This window comes from Panthera uncia (genome assembly GCF_023721935.1).
Source record: "Panthera uncia isolate 11264 chromosome D3 unlocalized genomic scaffold, Puncia_PCG_1.0 HiC_scaffold_8, whole genome shotgun sequence".
Taxonomy (NCBI): Eukaryota; Metazoa; Chordata; class Mammalia; order Carnivora; family Felidae; genus Panthera; species Panthera uncia.
The window spans coordinates 73,860,715-73,877,847 of NW_026057586.1; the positions used below are offsets into that span (position 1 = coordinate 73,860,715).

The following is a 17,133-nucleotide window of genomic DNA, read 5'->3' on the forward strand; positions in this document are numbered from 1 at the left end:
CCTCTGTGTTTTTCAGTGGCGCCTGTCTCCAAAGTCATTAAGTGTCATTTCACTGGTAGGGTGAGCAAAACAAAAGCAGATTAAGCTAGGTTTTAAAGCGCAGCTGTACAAAGGTACAGAAACAGAGGCCCGGAAATGAGCTCCAGTAATGGGGTTGGCACCCTCCCCACCCCCGCCACCCTCGGACAGGAGGCCCGGCTGGCTGCCACCACTCGCCTGCGTCCCCTGGAGTGCGTGTGGCCTTGTGCCAGGAGTGTGCCAGCCACTGGCGGCCTCACCCCTGCGGCAGCATGGGCGTGAGGTCAACTGCTTGCTCTCTGTCTCCCTGAGAGCCACAGCTGAGACCTGGTGTTTGGTCAGAGTCCCCTGTGACCATCTCCAAGTAGAGGTCACTGGTGACCCCCTCTGGTGAGGGCCCGTCCCAGGCCCCGTCTTCTAGAATCCAGTGGCAAGCGGTCCGTACGCGGACGGCCCGAGAGCTTCTCCCAGGTACACATACGGTAGCCAGACCCAGGTCAGGTGGTGGTTTCCCCCTGCCAGCTGGCCAGGCGGGGTGAAGACAGAGAGGGAAGACCATGCTTGGGCAGGTGGATCCTAACTCCAAGGCATCTGCTCTTTCCTCCCGAGTAGTAAAAGCTGTACCATCGGGATGGTTCTCCGGCTGTGGAGCGACACGAAAATCCACCTCGACGGAGATGGGTAAGGAGATCTCTTTAATTCTTCCACTGTGGACTTTGAAACACCAAGCTACTTTGGGCGTTGTTGGGTGATCATCCACAGGGTCACATGTGTGATGTGCTCATTACATCAGGAGAAACAGCATGCCCCTTAGTGAGCCACACAAGGAAGGGGACGTTTTGGCGTTGCATAAGGGCATTTGGGTCACAAAGTAGCAACGGAAGGGTATTTACAGGAGGTCCGCTGCGTGTGAAGTTCAAGAGCAGCAGGCAGCTGATATTCATACGTTTACCTTGATGCGTTAGATGAATACTCAGTACGTGCCCTCCAGGTGGAGCTGGTCTCTGTAAGTTCGTAGTTGGAAAGGACACAGCAGGAGCCCGTGGTCTGTGGGGGTGCCGGGAAAGACAGACAGACAGCTGGCAGGCGGAGCAGCATTTCAGGTGCCTCTCTGGGGGGCTGCAGAGGAGGAACCCTTCCATTTGGCCTGGGCAGGTAAACAAGAGACGAAGAGCCATCCGGGTCCCACATACATTTGCTTCCAAGGGAAATACGCGGGTTCTGCCGTGAGTGGAAAGGAGCGGAGTAGAAGTTTATCCCTCCACTGAGATTCCAACGGTAAAAGTTACCTTGCCTCATAGTTAGCATTCGGGGAGAAAAAGCAAAATGTGACTTTTTGGGGGGGGGGGGGGGGGGGGGGGAAAAGGTAGGATTATGGTTCTACTTTTTTTCCTTCTTAACATTTTGCCTTCCGTGAAGATATTTCCCATGCAATTGCAAAAGTAACGGACGGCACACGTGGGGCGGGAAGTAGCCGCGGTGGGCTGCTGGGATGGTGGCAGGAACGTGAACGAGGTGGCGTCAGATGGCATCGTTGCCCTTGCCAGGGTTTGTGTTTTTGACAGACCTCACGTAGCTGGGTTGGAAGCAAACGTTCGTCTTGTTTTTCTTTTTCTTCTTCTTTGTTCCTACTGTTGCCCTCATTGGATGCAGTGGGCTGGTAGTCCCTTATCAGGAAGCACAAGACGCACTTGTCCTCAGGGTGTCCGTACGAGCTGCCGTCTCGCTGTGGGTGCAGGGTCCGGTATCTCACCACGGTTCCGTTCTTTTCTGTTTGTCTTTCTCAGTGGGTTCAGCGTCAGCACAGCGGGACGGATGCACGTCTTCAAGCCCGTGTCTGTCCAGGCCATGTGGTAAGTGTGGTTTTAGAGAATTACATCGCCTTTGAAATTTTTTTTTTTTTTTTTTTTTAGCTGCCAGCATGAATCGAAAGACCCCCTTCGATTTTAAGGCTCATTTAGGTGTGTGCGTGCGTGTGTGTGTGTGTGTGTGTGTGTGGCACAAAATGTGCATAACATAAAATGCACCATTTTAAGCATGCAATTCAATGTACATCCATGATGTGCAAACATAACCATCCATTTCTGGAGCTTTTCCTTCATCCCAAACAGAAAGTCTGTGCCCATTAAACACTCATGCCCTCTCTCCCCAGGCCCTAGTACCCTCTATTCTATGTTCTGTCTCTATGACTCTGCCTATCCCAGGTCCCTCCTACAAGTGGAATCATACACTCTTTGTCCTTTTGTGTCTGGTTTATGTCACTTAAAATGTTGACGAGGTTCGTCCATACTGTAGCAAAAAAAAAAAAAAAAAAAATTTTTTTTAAGGTCATTTATTTTAAGAGAGCAGGCACGCGCGCAGGGAGGGCCAGAGAGAGAGGGAATCCTGAGCGGGCTCTGCGATGTCACCTCAGATCCCAACATCGGGGCTCGAACCCACGAACAGTGAGATGATGACCTGAGCTGAAATCAAGAGTCAGATGCTCAACCAACTGAGCCACCCAGGTGCCCCCGTGTCCGAGTCCTTTTTAAGGCTGAATATTATTCCCGTCTGTGGTTAGACACAATTTTTCTGTTTATCCTTTCATCTATTGATGGGCATTTGGGTTATTTCCACCTTTTGGCTACTGGCAAAGTATCTGTTTGAGTCCCTGCTTTCAGTTCTTTTGAGTATGTACCTAGAAGTGGGATTTCTAGATCACGTTAATGCTGTGTTTAACTTTTTGAGGAACAAAACCGTTTTCCACAGCGACTGCACCATTTTGCATCCCCCCTGAGCCGTGCACGAGGGTCCCAGTTCCTCCACGTCCTCTCCAGTGCCCCGTTATTTTATTTTATTTTTTCATGATGGCCCGCTCAAGGGGTGTGAAGTGGTATCTCATTATGGCTCTGATTTATATTTGCCTAATTAATTACTACTGAGCATCTTTTCGTAGGCTTATTGGCCATTTGGGCATTCTTTGGAGAAATGTCTATTCAGGCCCTTTAGCCGGTTAGGAATGGGGTTGTCTTTTTGCCGTTCTGGCTGTCCAAATGTCATTCCAGCACAGATTAGCTTGTCCTTCGGGCCTGGCACACACTCGGTTTGTGCCATCCAGGGAACGGCACTCTGCCAGGCAGCGGGCATCTGGGAGGGCGTACAACAGAACATAATTCCTGTCCTCGTGGGGTTTAAAGTCTATTGAGGGAGGTGGCCGTAGCACAGACAGAGTCCCGTGTTGTGCCAGGGAGTGCTGGGAGCGTGTTCTCACAGGGGCCTCTTCTGCCCTGGGACGCAGGGTGCAGGGCCTTGCGCACGCTCAGCCTGGAGGATGACGTAGCCGTGGGTAAAGTCTGCACCGGGTGAAACGGGTCGTGTCCAGCGCTTCTCCCAGCCCAGCACAGGCATCTGAGAGCCTTCCTCATGGGGGGGGGGGGGGGGGGGTGTTGCACAAACCACTTGTGCAGCAGACTCAACACAACAGTGCCTGTCTCCAATAATCTGGAAAAGACTCAGGAGAAAGCCGGTGGGGCCTGAGGAGAAGGGTTCTGCCCCAGTGTTTCAGGGTCATTACTTTTTTCCTCTGGGCCAGCAAGAGTTACCCAGAATTCTCCCATGGGCCACAAATCGATATGGTGCTTCGTTTTTACCTCGTCCCTTACTCTACGCCACCCCCGATTCAGGATCATTCTGGGGAAAATCACAAAATCCTAATTTTCTCCATGTCCTGGATATTCCTGGTGCCCCTGGATCGTTTCTTGTCTCTTTCTCTACAGGCAAGTACAAAATAGGCCCCCATGTTTTTCCAGAACTTAAGGAACAAAACTAAATGTAGCAAATGTGCGGCTCCAGCCCGTCTCCTCAGGCAGCCTGGAGACGGCACGGGCGTGTCTGGGAAGCGTGCCCCAGACGGCGGTGGCTTCTGTGCCGTCTCCGAGGACTCTCGCTCCCCTCCGGGGCTTCCCGCTTCCACTCTTCGTCCATGCCCAACTCACCCCATCCACTGAGAAAGTTTCAGCCTCGATTTTCGTAAAAAGAGTTTTAGAAAAGGGACCGAGCTGACCGTTATTGTGTACGTTTTCCGTGTTGTTCCTTCCACCCCACTCCTTCCCGAACCCCATCTTCATTTCATTCCTGTATTAACCTGAGTTTCCAGAACCTCATTCCCCCGAGAGACCTAAGCCTTGAAGCGATTATAACACTGATGGGAAAGGGTTCCACAGTACGTCGTTCGGAACGCGGTAAAAGGTCTCCGCTGTTAGCTAAAGACTCCTTCCTGCTCGGAGCCTCCTAGGCTTCGAGGTGGCTCCTAAATTCACGGTATCCCCACAGCCTCAGAAATAAATCTTCATTCTTGGGAGTTAATGGAGTGTGAAGGACTCCGTGAGCCAGCCTGGGCGGGCGATAACAACATCTGTACTGTTGCCCTGCTGGGCACGATAAAGGATGTCCCATCCACTCTTGGGTTCAAAGCTTGTGTCACGGAGACTGGGCGTGTTAATCCGGAGGTTTCGGGCTGCCTTGTGTCCCCCCGGGAACCCGGTACACGGCAGGGTTGACTCCGGTAGGAAGTCTTTTAGGGATCGCCCCCTGCTCGGCCCCTATCTCAGCCCCCAGTCAAGGGGAAGGCCCAGCACTCCTGTGCCTCCCCGGGGCCTGACCCTGTCCCCCCTCCTCACCCCAGGTCTGCCCTGCAGGTCCTTCACAAGGCCTGCGAAGTGGCACGGAGACACAACTACTTCCCCGGCGGCGTGGCTCTCATCTGGGCCACCTACTATGAGAGCTGCATCAGCTCCGATCAGAGCTGCATCAACGAGTGGAACGCCATGCAGGACCTGGAGTCCACGCGGCCCGACTCCCCGGCCCTGTTTGTGGACAAGTAAGCGCGGCGCTGCCTTGCCCACGCCGGCCGACCCGGAGTCTGCACGAGGTGACACCTGCCCTGCAGTCCGGCGACCGAGGGCCACCTCTCCCAGGACCAGCGTTCCGAGCGGGGGTCCCTAACCTGCTGCCCGTGGGTGGTCTTTGGCTCCGCGATGGTGTGACCACCCTCCCCCCCCCCCATTCAAATCAGAGACGGGTTCCAGCGTGAATGCATTTCTGGGGCACAGCTCCCTAACTCCTGTCAGCTTCTCAGAGGAACTTGCGGCCCACGTGCGTCACTGGCTCTTGGGCGGTGCCCTGGGGTCTGGCCTTTCCTCTTCAGGTGGCTCAAGACTCAATTTCCAAAGCCTTTCCCTGTGCTCCTAGGAGTATTATAGATCCATTGTCCTGGGATCCTAAAATACAACTGCACCAGCACTGGCCAAGTGCAGCCTGCCTTAGAGGCCACGATCGAGTGGCCTATGTCACGTGGCCTCCAACAGAGCTCAGGTGGCCTGAGGCCACATACACTAAATGAGAAGTCTGGGTCCAGAAGGAAGTGGCCCTTCTGTCTTGGTTAGGACTGTCCTCCCCCTGAGTTGTATGTCCCTCTGGGACTGCATTAAGAGGGCCATGGACAGAGAGGTCAGCCTGAGTGAGGAGAGGACCGGAAGCCACATTCCATGAGGCCTCAGATTATGAGAGGTTTGGGGAGAACGTTAGTTGCCTTTGAATACATAAAGGGGCGTCCTGTGGAAGAATTATCCTGGTCTGTGTAGAACCAGGGCTGATGGGTAGAAGTTACCGGGAAACGTGTAGATTCTCCACGTTAGAAGGCCATCAGGGGAGCTGGACACAAGGGGAACTCTGGACTGTCTCTGGACACAGTGCTGTCGTCATGCCCAGATACATTCAAGCAGAGACAAAAGGGTCTGGTTGTTGGGGAGCGGGGTGGCGGGAGAGGGGGGCAGGACGCTACACTGGGGCTTCCAGCATCTGGCCTTGAGAGTGATTCTCTACAGCCCTGAGCGAGGATCTGCTTTCCAGCCGTCGTTTGTGCGCTCCATCTGCTCACCGCTCTGTGGACTCCCACGGGAGTTCTAGACCCAGAGCCGGACTTCTCTGTCCCTTCCCCCCTCCCCCAAAACATGCACAGCGAGACGGTAGTTCTCTGAGTCCAGGCCATGTTCATGTTCTCGTTAGGCCCAGGAGCATCTGGGGTTCCTGTAAACGCTGACCTCAGGCCCCCTCTCGTTGTGCGTGTTACCGAACGTCCTTCCTTTCCAGGCCAACTGAAGGGGAGAGGACCGAGCGCCTCATCAAAGCCAAGCTCCGGAGCATCATGATGAGCCAGGATCTGGAAAACGTGACCTCAAAAGAAGTAAGAGAGCTCTTCCCTTTGCAGGCCAGAGCTCACGCAGTGTTCGTTTGTCCTGTTGCCCGAACCACAGCGGAGGCCGGTCCGGCACCTGCTCACTGGCTCTCAGAGGCTTTTCCCACGGAGCTTAGCGGAAAGAGCGCAGGCCTTCAAGTCCCATTCTAGTTTGAGTCCAGCCACGCTGCATACATACCAATTTCCTGGCCTCTCTGAACCTGTAAGACCTTTGATGGTAATTCCATGAGACCCATAGGTTGCACTGAGAAAACATTTCCCTCTTAAGGCCTTCTCCTCTGCCTTGTGTTTTATTGAGATACAGCAGACTCTTGTTTCTTATCTCAGGATTACCAGTTACCAGCGAGTTACGAACCCTGGACTGCCTCCCATCTGCCTTTGAGTGTTTTCTTGGATCACTTTTTTCTTTTTCTCGGGTTGCTTTTTGTTCAAGGAATGCAATGAATTATAATAGTAGGTTAGGGGCACCTGGGTGGCTCAGTCAGTTAAGCGTCTAGCTTCAGCTCAGGTCATGATCCCCCAGTTCATGAGTTCGAGCCCCACATCGGGCTCTGCGTTGACAGTGCAGAGCCTGCTTCGGATCTTCTGTTCCTCTCTTTGCCCCTCCCTCGCTCTCTCCCTCAAAAATAAACATTAAAAAAATAATAATAATTGCTTAAACCAGGCAGATGGAAAGGGTTGAATTGGCCATTTTTAAAAGGCACGCATCATCGTTTTATTAGTTAAGACACATAAAAAGTCACATCGTGACGCCTTCCGGAGCAAGATGAAACTGACTTTATGGGTTGACTGTGATATAGTTGATACTTAATTGTAAAAACGTGCCTTAAACTCAAAACGAAGAGATCCCAGGGGAATCTGCTTCTTCGTATAAAATAATCAACTCTTCGCAGTCAGACTGACTTTGAGGCTGAGTAGCCTGCGTTCCCACCACCTGCCCGTGTGTGTGTGTGTGTGCTTACTCTGGGATCAAAACAAAACAACTCGCCAACAACCAAAGATCATTTCTGAAAACAAGCACAGTGTAAGTTGTGACTTTACTGCTTTGGAGGTGGACAACTGTGGTTTTGTTTTATTTTGTTTTCTAACAACACACTTTCCTACTCTTTTCCACTCCACAGATCCGTAATGAATTAGAGACGCAGATGAACTGTAACTTGAAAGAATTCAAGGAATTCATAGACAACGAGATGCTCCTTATCTTGGGACAGATGGACAAACCCTCCCTCATCTTCGACCATCTTTATCTCGTAAGAGGCACAGCACCCAGCAGGGTCTGGTTGGGGGAACATAAATCAACAGGACCTTGATTGTTTGGAGTTTGCAGCAAGGTCAGAGAAGGGGAGCAAACTTGAGTTACTGGCACCTCGGTCCTGACTCTTCTGGAAACTCCTGTCTCAGACCCTGTCACTCTGGCCTCCACGAGTTTGCACTCGAGCCAGATGTCCGAGGGGTGGTTCCCAGCTGAGCCATGGGGGGTTGTTTGAAGGCTCTCTGGCATAGTCCACTGACAGCAGTTTTCAGACTCTCTCCATCCTTGGTCTTCAGTCACTAACACAGAGGCCCCACCCAGTTCCCTCCAAACGGTGTGTGGGCTCAGAACCCCCAGTTACTAGAGGGAGCATGCTTGCCAAACCCCAGGATTATGCCTCGGCATCCTGAGACGTGAGAAACAGTAGGGAAAACAGACCAGACACCCAAAACCCAGCTTCCCCTCTCTGTCCGGAAGCCTGCTCCGTGCACCGCTCCCAGGCCCACCGAAGGAATGGGCGCGGGCGGGGTGGAATCTCCCTACCTCCGTCTCTTGCTCAGATTTTCTTAATGCCGTAAATCTCCATAGAAGGCAACTGGCGAGTTCCCAGAGCCTCTCAGAGAGACTATAGAGGAAGGCATGTTGCTAAAATTAGAGAAGCAATGCAGTGTGATGAAAATCAGACCCACCAGGGCCAAGTTCCCACTCCCCAGCCTGAGTGGCTGTGTGACCGGGACCGAGTCTCTCTGGCTTCTCCCCTTCATTCTGTACCAGGCGGGATCATTATGAGGATGAAGTAAAAGACGCATATAAAGCACTGAGTGCGGTTTCTGTAGGCACTAAGAAATGGCACCCGTTGTCAGAGCAGAAGTCACTTCCTGGGAAAGCGGAGGTAGTTCATTGGCTGCTGAAGACATGACCGACTTTGCTTTCTGCCCACAAGAAGTTCTTAATAGTTCCCCAGACGCATGTGTCGTGATATATACTTAATATGTTAAATACGGATGTATTTAGTGAATTCGTTTATATCAGTTGCTACATATGTATATGTTTAACGTTCGTATTAAAACGTATGTGAATATGTGGATTTGAAGCCTGTATCTTGAAAGCTGTCAGGCAGCGCTGGGCTCTAATCTTCTCCCTGGGAAGCTGGTAGTTCTTGCTGGTAGAAAACAACAGAAGGCAGGCTGTCCCTCCACTAGGTGGTGATCACAACAAGAGGGTGCTCACACATTTAGTGGAGCTCTCTTTATTTTTTCGGTGCGGTTTGATGCTTTATGTCACTTTTTCCATGAGAGATACTAAAGGAATTTTTATATTTGAGCCTCTCCCTGCAGCACAGAAATCCAGCTAGCACCCACATGATGCCAGCTTCACTGGTCCCCCCGCAGCCCCTGCGTTCTGAGGGGCCTGCCTTCCTGGGAAAAGAAGCTTCTAGGGAGACTTGGGAGGGGGGAGTGTCTTTTGCTATTTTGACTCCATGTTGTTTGCATTTCCTAAGAACGAAGTGATAGTTTCTTCTTTTGCTTTTCTTCCCTTTCTATGTTCCTCATACTCTCAGAAATGGAGGGTTTGTGTTTTAGTCTGCTCTACAAGGTATTAAATCAAAACATGTTATGGAAGGTAAGGAAATAAGAGAAACTCTAAAGAAGAAAATGAAAAGCATTCCCAATTTTACAAACCTGGATGTAGTCGCTATGAATGTTCCGGTATATTTATTTTCCCATTTGTGGTTTTTTTTTTTCTTTTTATGTCTATAGAACTTCTTAAAAGAGAGAAAAGGAAACAATCATACTATTTGTATAGTTCCGTATCCTGTTTCTTGTTTTAAATTGTTGTCGTTCTGTGGCGTTTCCCTGTGTCACTGACTAACCACCATAAACTCTGATTTTTTTCAAGTGCCCTATCATATGGGTTCATCATCGTTTATTTTACTGATTTCTTCTTGTCAGACCTCTGAGTTGTTTTCCAGTGTTTGTCATTATAAATAACCATAACTATCCTTGTACGTAAATCTCTGTGCACATTCTGGGTGTTTCTGCAGAACAGCTTTTTATATGTGGAACTATGGGACTTTTTAAAAATACTTCCCAGGAAAGGTAGACCTACTCCTGCTTTTTTTTTTGTTGTCGTTATTATTTTTTTAACGTTTCTTTATTTTTGAGAGAGAGCAAGAACGAGAACGAGCAGGGGAAGGGCAGAGAGAGAGGGAGACACAGAATCCGAAGCGGGCTCTGCGTTGGCAGCCCAGAGCCCGATGCGGGGCTCGAACTCACGAGCCGTGAGATCATGACCTGAGCTGAAGTCGGGCGCTTAACCAGCTGAGCCACCCAGGCACCCCAAACGACTCTTGCTTTCAGTTAGCAGTGTGTGCAAGTGCCCTCTCCTGAGTGGGAGGTCGGAGGTCACTGCCTCTGGTGACAGGACCCTGCTGGGGACTTAGGAAAGGAAGTGGCAAGAGGGGGTGCAGGTGTTTCTGAACTTGCTCTTTCCCGAAGGCCAGAGGGCGTCACACTCGGGCTGATGACGCTGTGACTGCCTCGGGAAGCTGCTTCAATACCGGCCTGTTTCGGTTCTATCCGTTGTCAAAGGCCAAGGGCCCGCGCAAGGACCATCCCCTTCAGGGCTAGCCCACGCCGTGCATCCCATAAGCAGCTCTGAGGCTGACATGTGACACTCACGGGGGTTTGTGTGATCTGTCCCCCAGGGCTCTGAATGGAATGCGTCCAATCTGGAGGAGCTGCAGGGCTCAGGGTGAGTCTGCTCCCCTCGTCTTCCCTTGTCCTTCCAGGCAGCCTAGAAACCCTCAAGGTCGAGCCCTTATAACTGCAGGCACCCGTCTCCGAGCCACCTGCCATGGCTGGGCAGCTTTGCACGGCTAAACGGATGTGCTTCTGAATGCCACCTCCTGAATAATTCACGGGTTTTAGACTTTAACGGGGTTCCGTGTGATTGTGTGTGTCAGCAAGAGCGGTCCGCAGTCACACTCCAGTGGCATAGGACGGCGTGGGTGCTGACAAGGCCACGAGCCCCCTCACGTGCACCACTGCCCGCACGCCTGCTGGCGGTCCTGGTGGGGACTGCGCAGCAACCCTGATCCCAGGACCACTCCTGCTTCTACCGGACGTTCCACTCTGGGTCCTGGTGGGAATCTTGTGGCTAAAATGCTCAGTGTTGGCCAGAAACATACGCCTGTCTCAGTCTGAGAAATGCCCAACGGCAGGAATTTAAAAAAAAAAAAAAAAAAAATGTTTAAATCTAGATCTTCAAGAACAGATGTCTGGACATTTTTTTTTAAACAACACAGCCACAAAATCACCATTCTGTGGGTCTGACATGATGGCATTCTTGAATTACTGCATTTAAAAATCAAGACTAAACAAATCTTAAAATATATCTTTAGAACTACTGGTTAAGATGTGTTCTTGCGACAAAAAAATATTCTTCAAATGTACAGCAATACTATCTATGCCTTCTCTTGCTGGGAACACATAAATGATTTTTAAAGGTATTTTCTTACAGCATTTATAAGTATTCTCTTACAAACCTATTGGAGGTATTTTCTAACTCCTGAAATTATTTTGGTCTTCCGGGAATAGAAGTATCACATTTAAAGAACTACAGAACCAGCATTTGAGGACCTTCTCAACAATTTATTTGTTTCTAGTCTGCCTTGTTTCAAGAAGGATTTAAGGCAGTTCTTAGGTACATGAATAATGGATGGATAGAGTCTGGTTTTTTTTTTTTTTAGCTCTTTAAAAGTGGAGACTTTGTTTTTTTTAAAGCCTCAGTATATTCATAACAGTTAATGAATTTTGAAACTTCAAGAGCGTTTCAAAATGTATTTAAGTAATACACATGTCTGCTTTCCAGAATTCATATTGCTTAGCAATGCTTTGAACTTTCTTTTTCCTGAGTTTTTTATAAAGGAATATGTTTTTTTTATTTTAAATATAATATGTTCTCATCACACAGAGGGCATTTAGAAAGCACACCAATGTGTGTTAATGACTATTAAGGAAAAACAAAAACCCCACCGTAAACACATATCCTTTATGCGCATGTATTTAATTTTTTCTTTGCTCAGTTTTTCTGCTACTTTGTTCTTTGTAGTTCCTCATTCTGATTCTCCAAATTTGTCCTTTATTTTTTTCTCATTACAGTGTTGACTACATTTTAAATGTCACTAGAGAAATAGATAATTTTTTCCCTGGCTTATTTGCATATCATAACATCCGAGTCTACGACGAGGAAACAACAGACCTTCTTGCCCACTGGAACGAGGCGTACCATTTTATAAACAAAGCGAAGTAAGTGGGTGGAGAAGCGAAAGAAGCTGGTCTGAGGAGGAAACTGGCAGATGCTGGGTGGGCACAAATTAATGGCAATCCCAGACACCGCCGTCTCCCGGTTTGTGGAGCCTTTGATGTGTGGTGGACCTCTGGTTTTAAACCACAGGACCCGTAGCACCAAAGGGACACGGTCACTGATCTCAAGGTGGGGACCCCAGGGAGCCTTCGTTTCCCCCATCCTTGACCGTGACATGGGACCCCACTTTTGTCGTTGGTGTCAAAAGTAGTATCAGAAAAGGATCTGACACCAAGTGGACATTCTTGGGAGCTCTGCCTTTGGGGAGTCGCTCAGCCAAAGGAGGGAGGGGGGTGGGCCAGGTCATATGTGGACTCTGGGCACTTTTGGGGCTGCGTCTGCCAAGAAAGCTGCTCAGGCAGGTGCCCCAAGGTATGGCCCAGCTTGTGCACCTGTGTTCATGCAACTTTCCTATTCATGGAAAGGAGCAGACCATCAGAGGTCCCCATTGCCCCGTGCCTGTCACTGGTGTCCCCCATCTTTAGTCCTCCCCTTATTCTCTTATGGAACAACTCTGCCTCACTGAGAGAAAACCCTCTGTGATGCTATCGAGAGAAACCCCATCTTCTGCTTTGCACCCCATCAGGGGCAAAGCTATGCAACACGTCCTTACCAAATCTCAGTTTGTTTGCATTTTTTGGTGGGGGTTAGATTTCAGACCAGCAGTGAAACAAAAAAAAAACAACAACAACAACAAAACAAAATGCACATAATGGGGATGAATTTGAAGCCCGGGGTCTAGGAAGCGAGCCTGGACCCACCGGACCGGCCAGCTGCTACCAGTGTAAACAGGCAGGCTGGTGGGTCTACGTGCTGTGCAAATAAAGCTTCCAGGTGCCACCCTGCCAGCCCTTTCCATTCTCGAGGAGGTGAGGTGTCGAGAAACCCCATCCTCGGCTTTGCCGTATCCATGAAATCAGCCCCGACCGGGCCAGTACGGCCTCCCTGCAAACCACCAGTCCGCCTGGGTTCTTCCCCCCCCCCCGTCTGAGTCCAGGGGGCTGCTGCCCTCGCTCTGGCTCCTGGACCCTCCCGTCTGATGCACATCTTGCTCTCCTGAGGGCCTTGCAGCCTTCAGTGCGCTGACCCCGTTTGTCTGCAGTCACCCGCTCCCTGTCTCCATCTGCTGTCACAGCTGTGTGGCTTTTGCAGATGTCCCTTCAGCTGCCCCTTGGCTTCCTGCAAAAGAGCCTCTGATCTCCTGGCCCATCCCAGCGATCCCACTTTGTCCCTGAAGGCGGCCCGGTTTGGGAGCTCTCCCTGCACAGCTTGGCAAGACAGGGACCGATTTATCTCGATTTCCCATTGTGTGCTAATTGATTTTGCAGCGAAGCTATTTCCTTTAGAGGGTGTGTGGCCATCTGCTGCACAAATATCAGGACATAAGGGGGGGGTCTGGGCACGGAGATAACTTCAGGGTTTATAAAACTCCACTGGGGAACACCTGAGAGAAGGAAATTGTTGAAATTTCTGGACTCTCTCCTCCACCCACCCCCACCCCCACCCCCGCCGCCCCACCCCTGCAGGAGGAACCATTCCAAGTGCCTGGTGCATTGCAAGATGGGTGTCAGCCGATCCGCTTCCACGGTCATAGCCTACGCGATGAAGGAGTTTGGCTGGCCTCTGGAAAAAGCGTACAACTACGTGAAGCAGAAGCGCAGCATTACACGCCCCAACGCGGGCTTTATGAGGCAGCTGTCTGAGTATGAAGGCATCTTGGACGCGAGGTGGGTGACCGCCTGCTGAGAAGGATCGAGGGGACCGAGCGGGCTCCGCAGCTAAAACCCTGCTTCGGGGGGGGGGGGGTGGCGGTGCGGTGCCGGTCTGAGAAAACAACCATTGTTTGGGGTTTGATTAGTGGTTTCCAGGAGGGATCTGTTTGATTTTGCTGGCACACACAGAAAGCTGTTTTGCTGCCGGAGGGAACGGTGCACAGCTTCTAATCCAAGGCATGACGTCATGTGCAGCACAGGCACGTGGACGTCCCCGTTTCCTGAGCATCTGCTTCGCGCCGAGCCGCGTGCCAGGCTTCGCCACGGGGCGGTTCCCAGGGCTGCAGAGCAGATACTCCCGGTGCTGACCAGCTGGGCCCCTCAGGGCGAGCTCGCCCATCTCCCCAAGCCTCGAGCCGAGCCTCGGTGTCCTCTTCTGAGTTTGGGATTAAAGCCTCCCTGATAGGGTTGTTCTGAGATTTGTGTGAACAGTGCACAGGTTCGCCCTTGCAGGTGCTTTGCCATAGCTGGCCCACGGTGACATTTGAAATCTCTAACCCCCGTCCAGAAAAGGTCTGCAGAGTACAGGTTATCCCCCGTGTTGGGGGGGAGGGAGGAGGAACAGGTGCGCGAGGTTAGCTTGTCCCACACGCATGCGGGTGCGTGCAGAGGGGAGGGAGCACTCCCAAGGCTCCTGTGTGGGGAGGCCCCATGAAGGCGGATCCCCGCTGGACTCTGGGACTCCTTTCTGTTCTGGCGGTTTGGAGCCTCCCTGGATTATTTCTGACTGGTATTGTGAGGAGGCCACAAGCTGAGTCCACTGGCTTCTTGGCCACGTGTGAGAAAGCAGGAGTGCTCCGGCAGGGTTGAACGGGGTCTGAGGACAGCCCTAGACGTCTCTGGAGTCCCTTTGCTGCCAACCAGGGAGCAGCTGGACAGATCCCCGGGCGGGGCCCAGGGACGACGAGGAGGGGTTTGGGGGGGAGGAGGGGGAGGAGGCGAGGGAGGGAAAGAGGTGGGTGGTCCTGCTCTCTCCCTTGGCCCTTCAGTCGCTTGCTGCACCATCAGGAGTTTGCAGCCTGACCAGGGGTCTTCAGGCTGAGTTCACAGCCACAAGGCACCGACTGTGACTCGCAGCCCCATCTGGGGGCCCTCTCGGCCTTGCCTGAATGCGCACACAGAGCCGTCACGGATGGCCGTGGTGCTCCCGTGCACTGCCGGACAGCAGGGCCTTAGTTCACGCTGTCCTCTTATGTTTGCTTCTCTCACCGTAACCCGCATACCCGCATGCTGTTGGCTACTGTGGCCCTAAGGTGCTTGGGGGTGACTGACTTACCTTATTTCACATTAAACTTTTGTCTTCTCTTTTTTTTTTTTCATCCTTACATTAAAAATGTGTTATAACGGGGGCACCTGGGTGGCTCCGTCAGTTAAGTGTCCAGCTCTTGATTTCGGCTCACGTCATGATCTCATGGGTTGTGAGCTCGAGTCCCACGTCGGGCTCTGCTTGGGATTTCTCTCTCCCTCCAGTGTCTCTGCCCCTCCCCTGCACTCACACATTCTCTCTCTCTCTCTCAAAGTAAACATTTTAAAAAAATGTGTTATAACAATACTACTACAGTTTTATAAAACCTAGTTTTAAATGTTTATTTTTGAGAGAGAGAACGCGCACACGCGAGTGGGGAAGGGGCGGAGGGCGGGGTCCAGAGGATCTGAAGCAGGCTCCACACTGTCAGCCGAGAGCCCAGTGCGGAGCTTGAACTCTTAAACCGCGAGATCGAGACCTGAGCCGAAACCAAGAGTCAGACGCTTAAGCGACTGAGCCGCCCAGGGGCCCACATGTAATCTTTCTGACCTAAATGCATGTTTCCAGTTTTTTCAGATGTGGCCCCAAGTTAGCGCACATTCCGTGTTTACACAGTCAGGTCAGCGTGAGATCTGTATGTGCTGTCTGTTGCCGTCCTCACTGCCTCCCTACGGTGTGGGGAGGAGAGGATTCCCATCCTCGTTGACAGATGGCGAGACGGAGATGAAACACGCAGTAGAGTGGCTGAGTTCACAGAATGACACGGGACCCCAAGACCGTGTTGACCCTCGGGGTCTACACTGCTTTCACGTTACCCGCCGCAGAGTCCCCGTGTGACAACGCCAATTAAGGCTCCCGACGTGCGCCCCAGTGGCCGAGGGTCCTAGTGATACCTCTGTCGGCCTCGGGCTGTCCCTCACCGGCTCCCCCCGCAACCCCTCTTCCGGGGACCCTCCGGGCACCGGCCCCCCCTGACTTTCCTCTGCCCTTCCTCCCCCGCAGCAAACAACGACACAACAAGCTGTGGCGCCAGCAGGGCGACACCTGCCTCCAGCCGCCCACGGAGGACCCCGCAGGGTCTGGGGACTTCTTGCCGGAGACCCTGGACGGCACCCCAGAGGCCCAGCTGCCCTGCCTGGACGACGCTGCCCAGCCTGGGTTCCCAGACAGCAGGGCCCCAGGAGGAGCCGCCCTCCCCTGCTGCTTCCGGCGACTCTCAGACCCCCTCCTGCATCCCCCCGGCGGCGAGACCCGCAGCGTGGTCCACCTGGAGGACCTGGAGAGGGACGCCCTCCTGGAGGAAGCAGCCGAGGCGACCGAGGCACACAGGCCGGCCGCACATCCCCAGGAAGCTTCCGGACCCTGCGAGAAGGAGGTGAAGAAGAAGCTGGAGTTCGGGAGCCCCAAGGCCCGGAGTGGCTGGTCGCCCCAGGTGGAGGAGATGGAAGGGGAGGAGGCCCCGGGAGCAGGGCGGTGGGGGCGGCCCCCGCCCCAGCTGGACCAAAGCCTGCTCAACCGGGAAAACCTGAACAACAACAACAGCAAGAGGAGCTGTCCGGAGGACTTCGAGGTGGGCGCTGGGCTGGCCCGTCCTGCCCCCCTGCCAGCGGGCGCTATCGGAGGGGAGGGGCAGGCGTGCCCAGGTCAGGGGTCTGCGGGGCGCTCAGTCACGGCTCGGCTCGGGCCGCGCCTCCAGCTCGACTTCCTCCTTTCCTTTCTTTTTTATTTACTTTGAGCAAGTCAGGGAAGAGTAGAGAGAGGATCTCAAGCAGGCTCTGTGCTGTCATCGTGGGGCCCAGCACGGGGCTCCAGCTCACAAACTGTGAGGTAACGATCTGAGCGGAGATCGGGAGTCAGACGCTCAACTGACTAAGCCACCCAGACGCCCCTCGATTTCTTCCTTACATAAAATGGAAAGCAAGACTTAGCACCCAGCTTCACGTTGATCAACACAAGACCATTCTTATTTCATACCCTCCCTCACTTCCCCACACTCTGAATTGTCTTGAAACAAATCCCAGATGTGTCGCTTCAGTGGAGACACGACCACAATATCACCTCTAAGAAACCGGTGGGAACTGCTCCATATCATCAAGGGTCTGGTCTTCCGACTACTGTTCGGATGCTCGACTCCAGCAGTCCCCTGTGGCTCTCCTGTGTGGTGGGTTTCTGCAGCAAGGTCTTGGCAAGCTGGCGCTCGCTCAGAAAATCATTAATTCCACCAGGCTTTTCCCTCCTCCGA

General features: G+C 52.3%; 1 protein-coding gene across 4 annotated transcripts in view; it reads left to right on the forward strand.

Moving 5' to 3' along the window:
- SSH1 (slingshot protein phosphatase 1) overlaps nucleotides 1-17,133 on the forward strand; it is a 63,410-nt gene that overhangs the window by 38,117 nt on the left and 8,160 nt on the right. For 3 of the 4 annotated variants that reach the window (XM_049619194.1, XM_049619196.1, XM_049619195.1), the window contains 9 exons: nucleotides 631-699; nucleotides 1,806-1,871; nucleotides 4,682-4,876; nucleotides 6,148-6,241; nucleotides 7,375-7,503; nucleotides 10,213-10,259; nucleotides 11,669-11,815; nucleotides 13,400-13,600; nucleotides 15,894-16,461. In XM_049619194.1, coding sequence (XP_049475151.1) covers nucleotides 631-699; nucleotides 1,806-1,871; nucleotides 4,682-4,876; nucleotides 6,148-6,241; nucleotides 7,375-7,503; nucleotides 10,213-10,259; nucleotides 11,669-11,815; nucleotides 13,400-13,600; nucleotides 15,894-16,461 — 1,516 coding nt within the window. Of the gene's footprint in view, nucleotides 1-630; nucleotides 700-1,175; nucleotides 1,297-1,805; nucleotides 1,872-4,681; nucleotides 4,877-6,147; nucleotides 6,242-7,374; nucleotides 7,504-10,212; nucleotides 10,260-11,668; nucleotides 11,816-13,399; nucleotides 13,601-15,893; nucleotides 16,462-17,133 lie in introns of those variants that run through there. The other variant, XM_049619197.1, reaches the window with a different exon arrangement.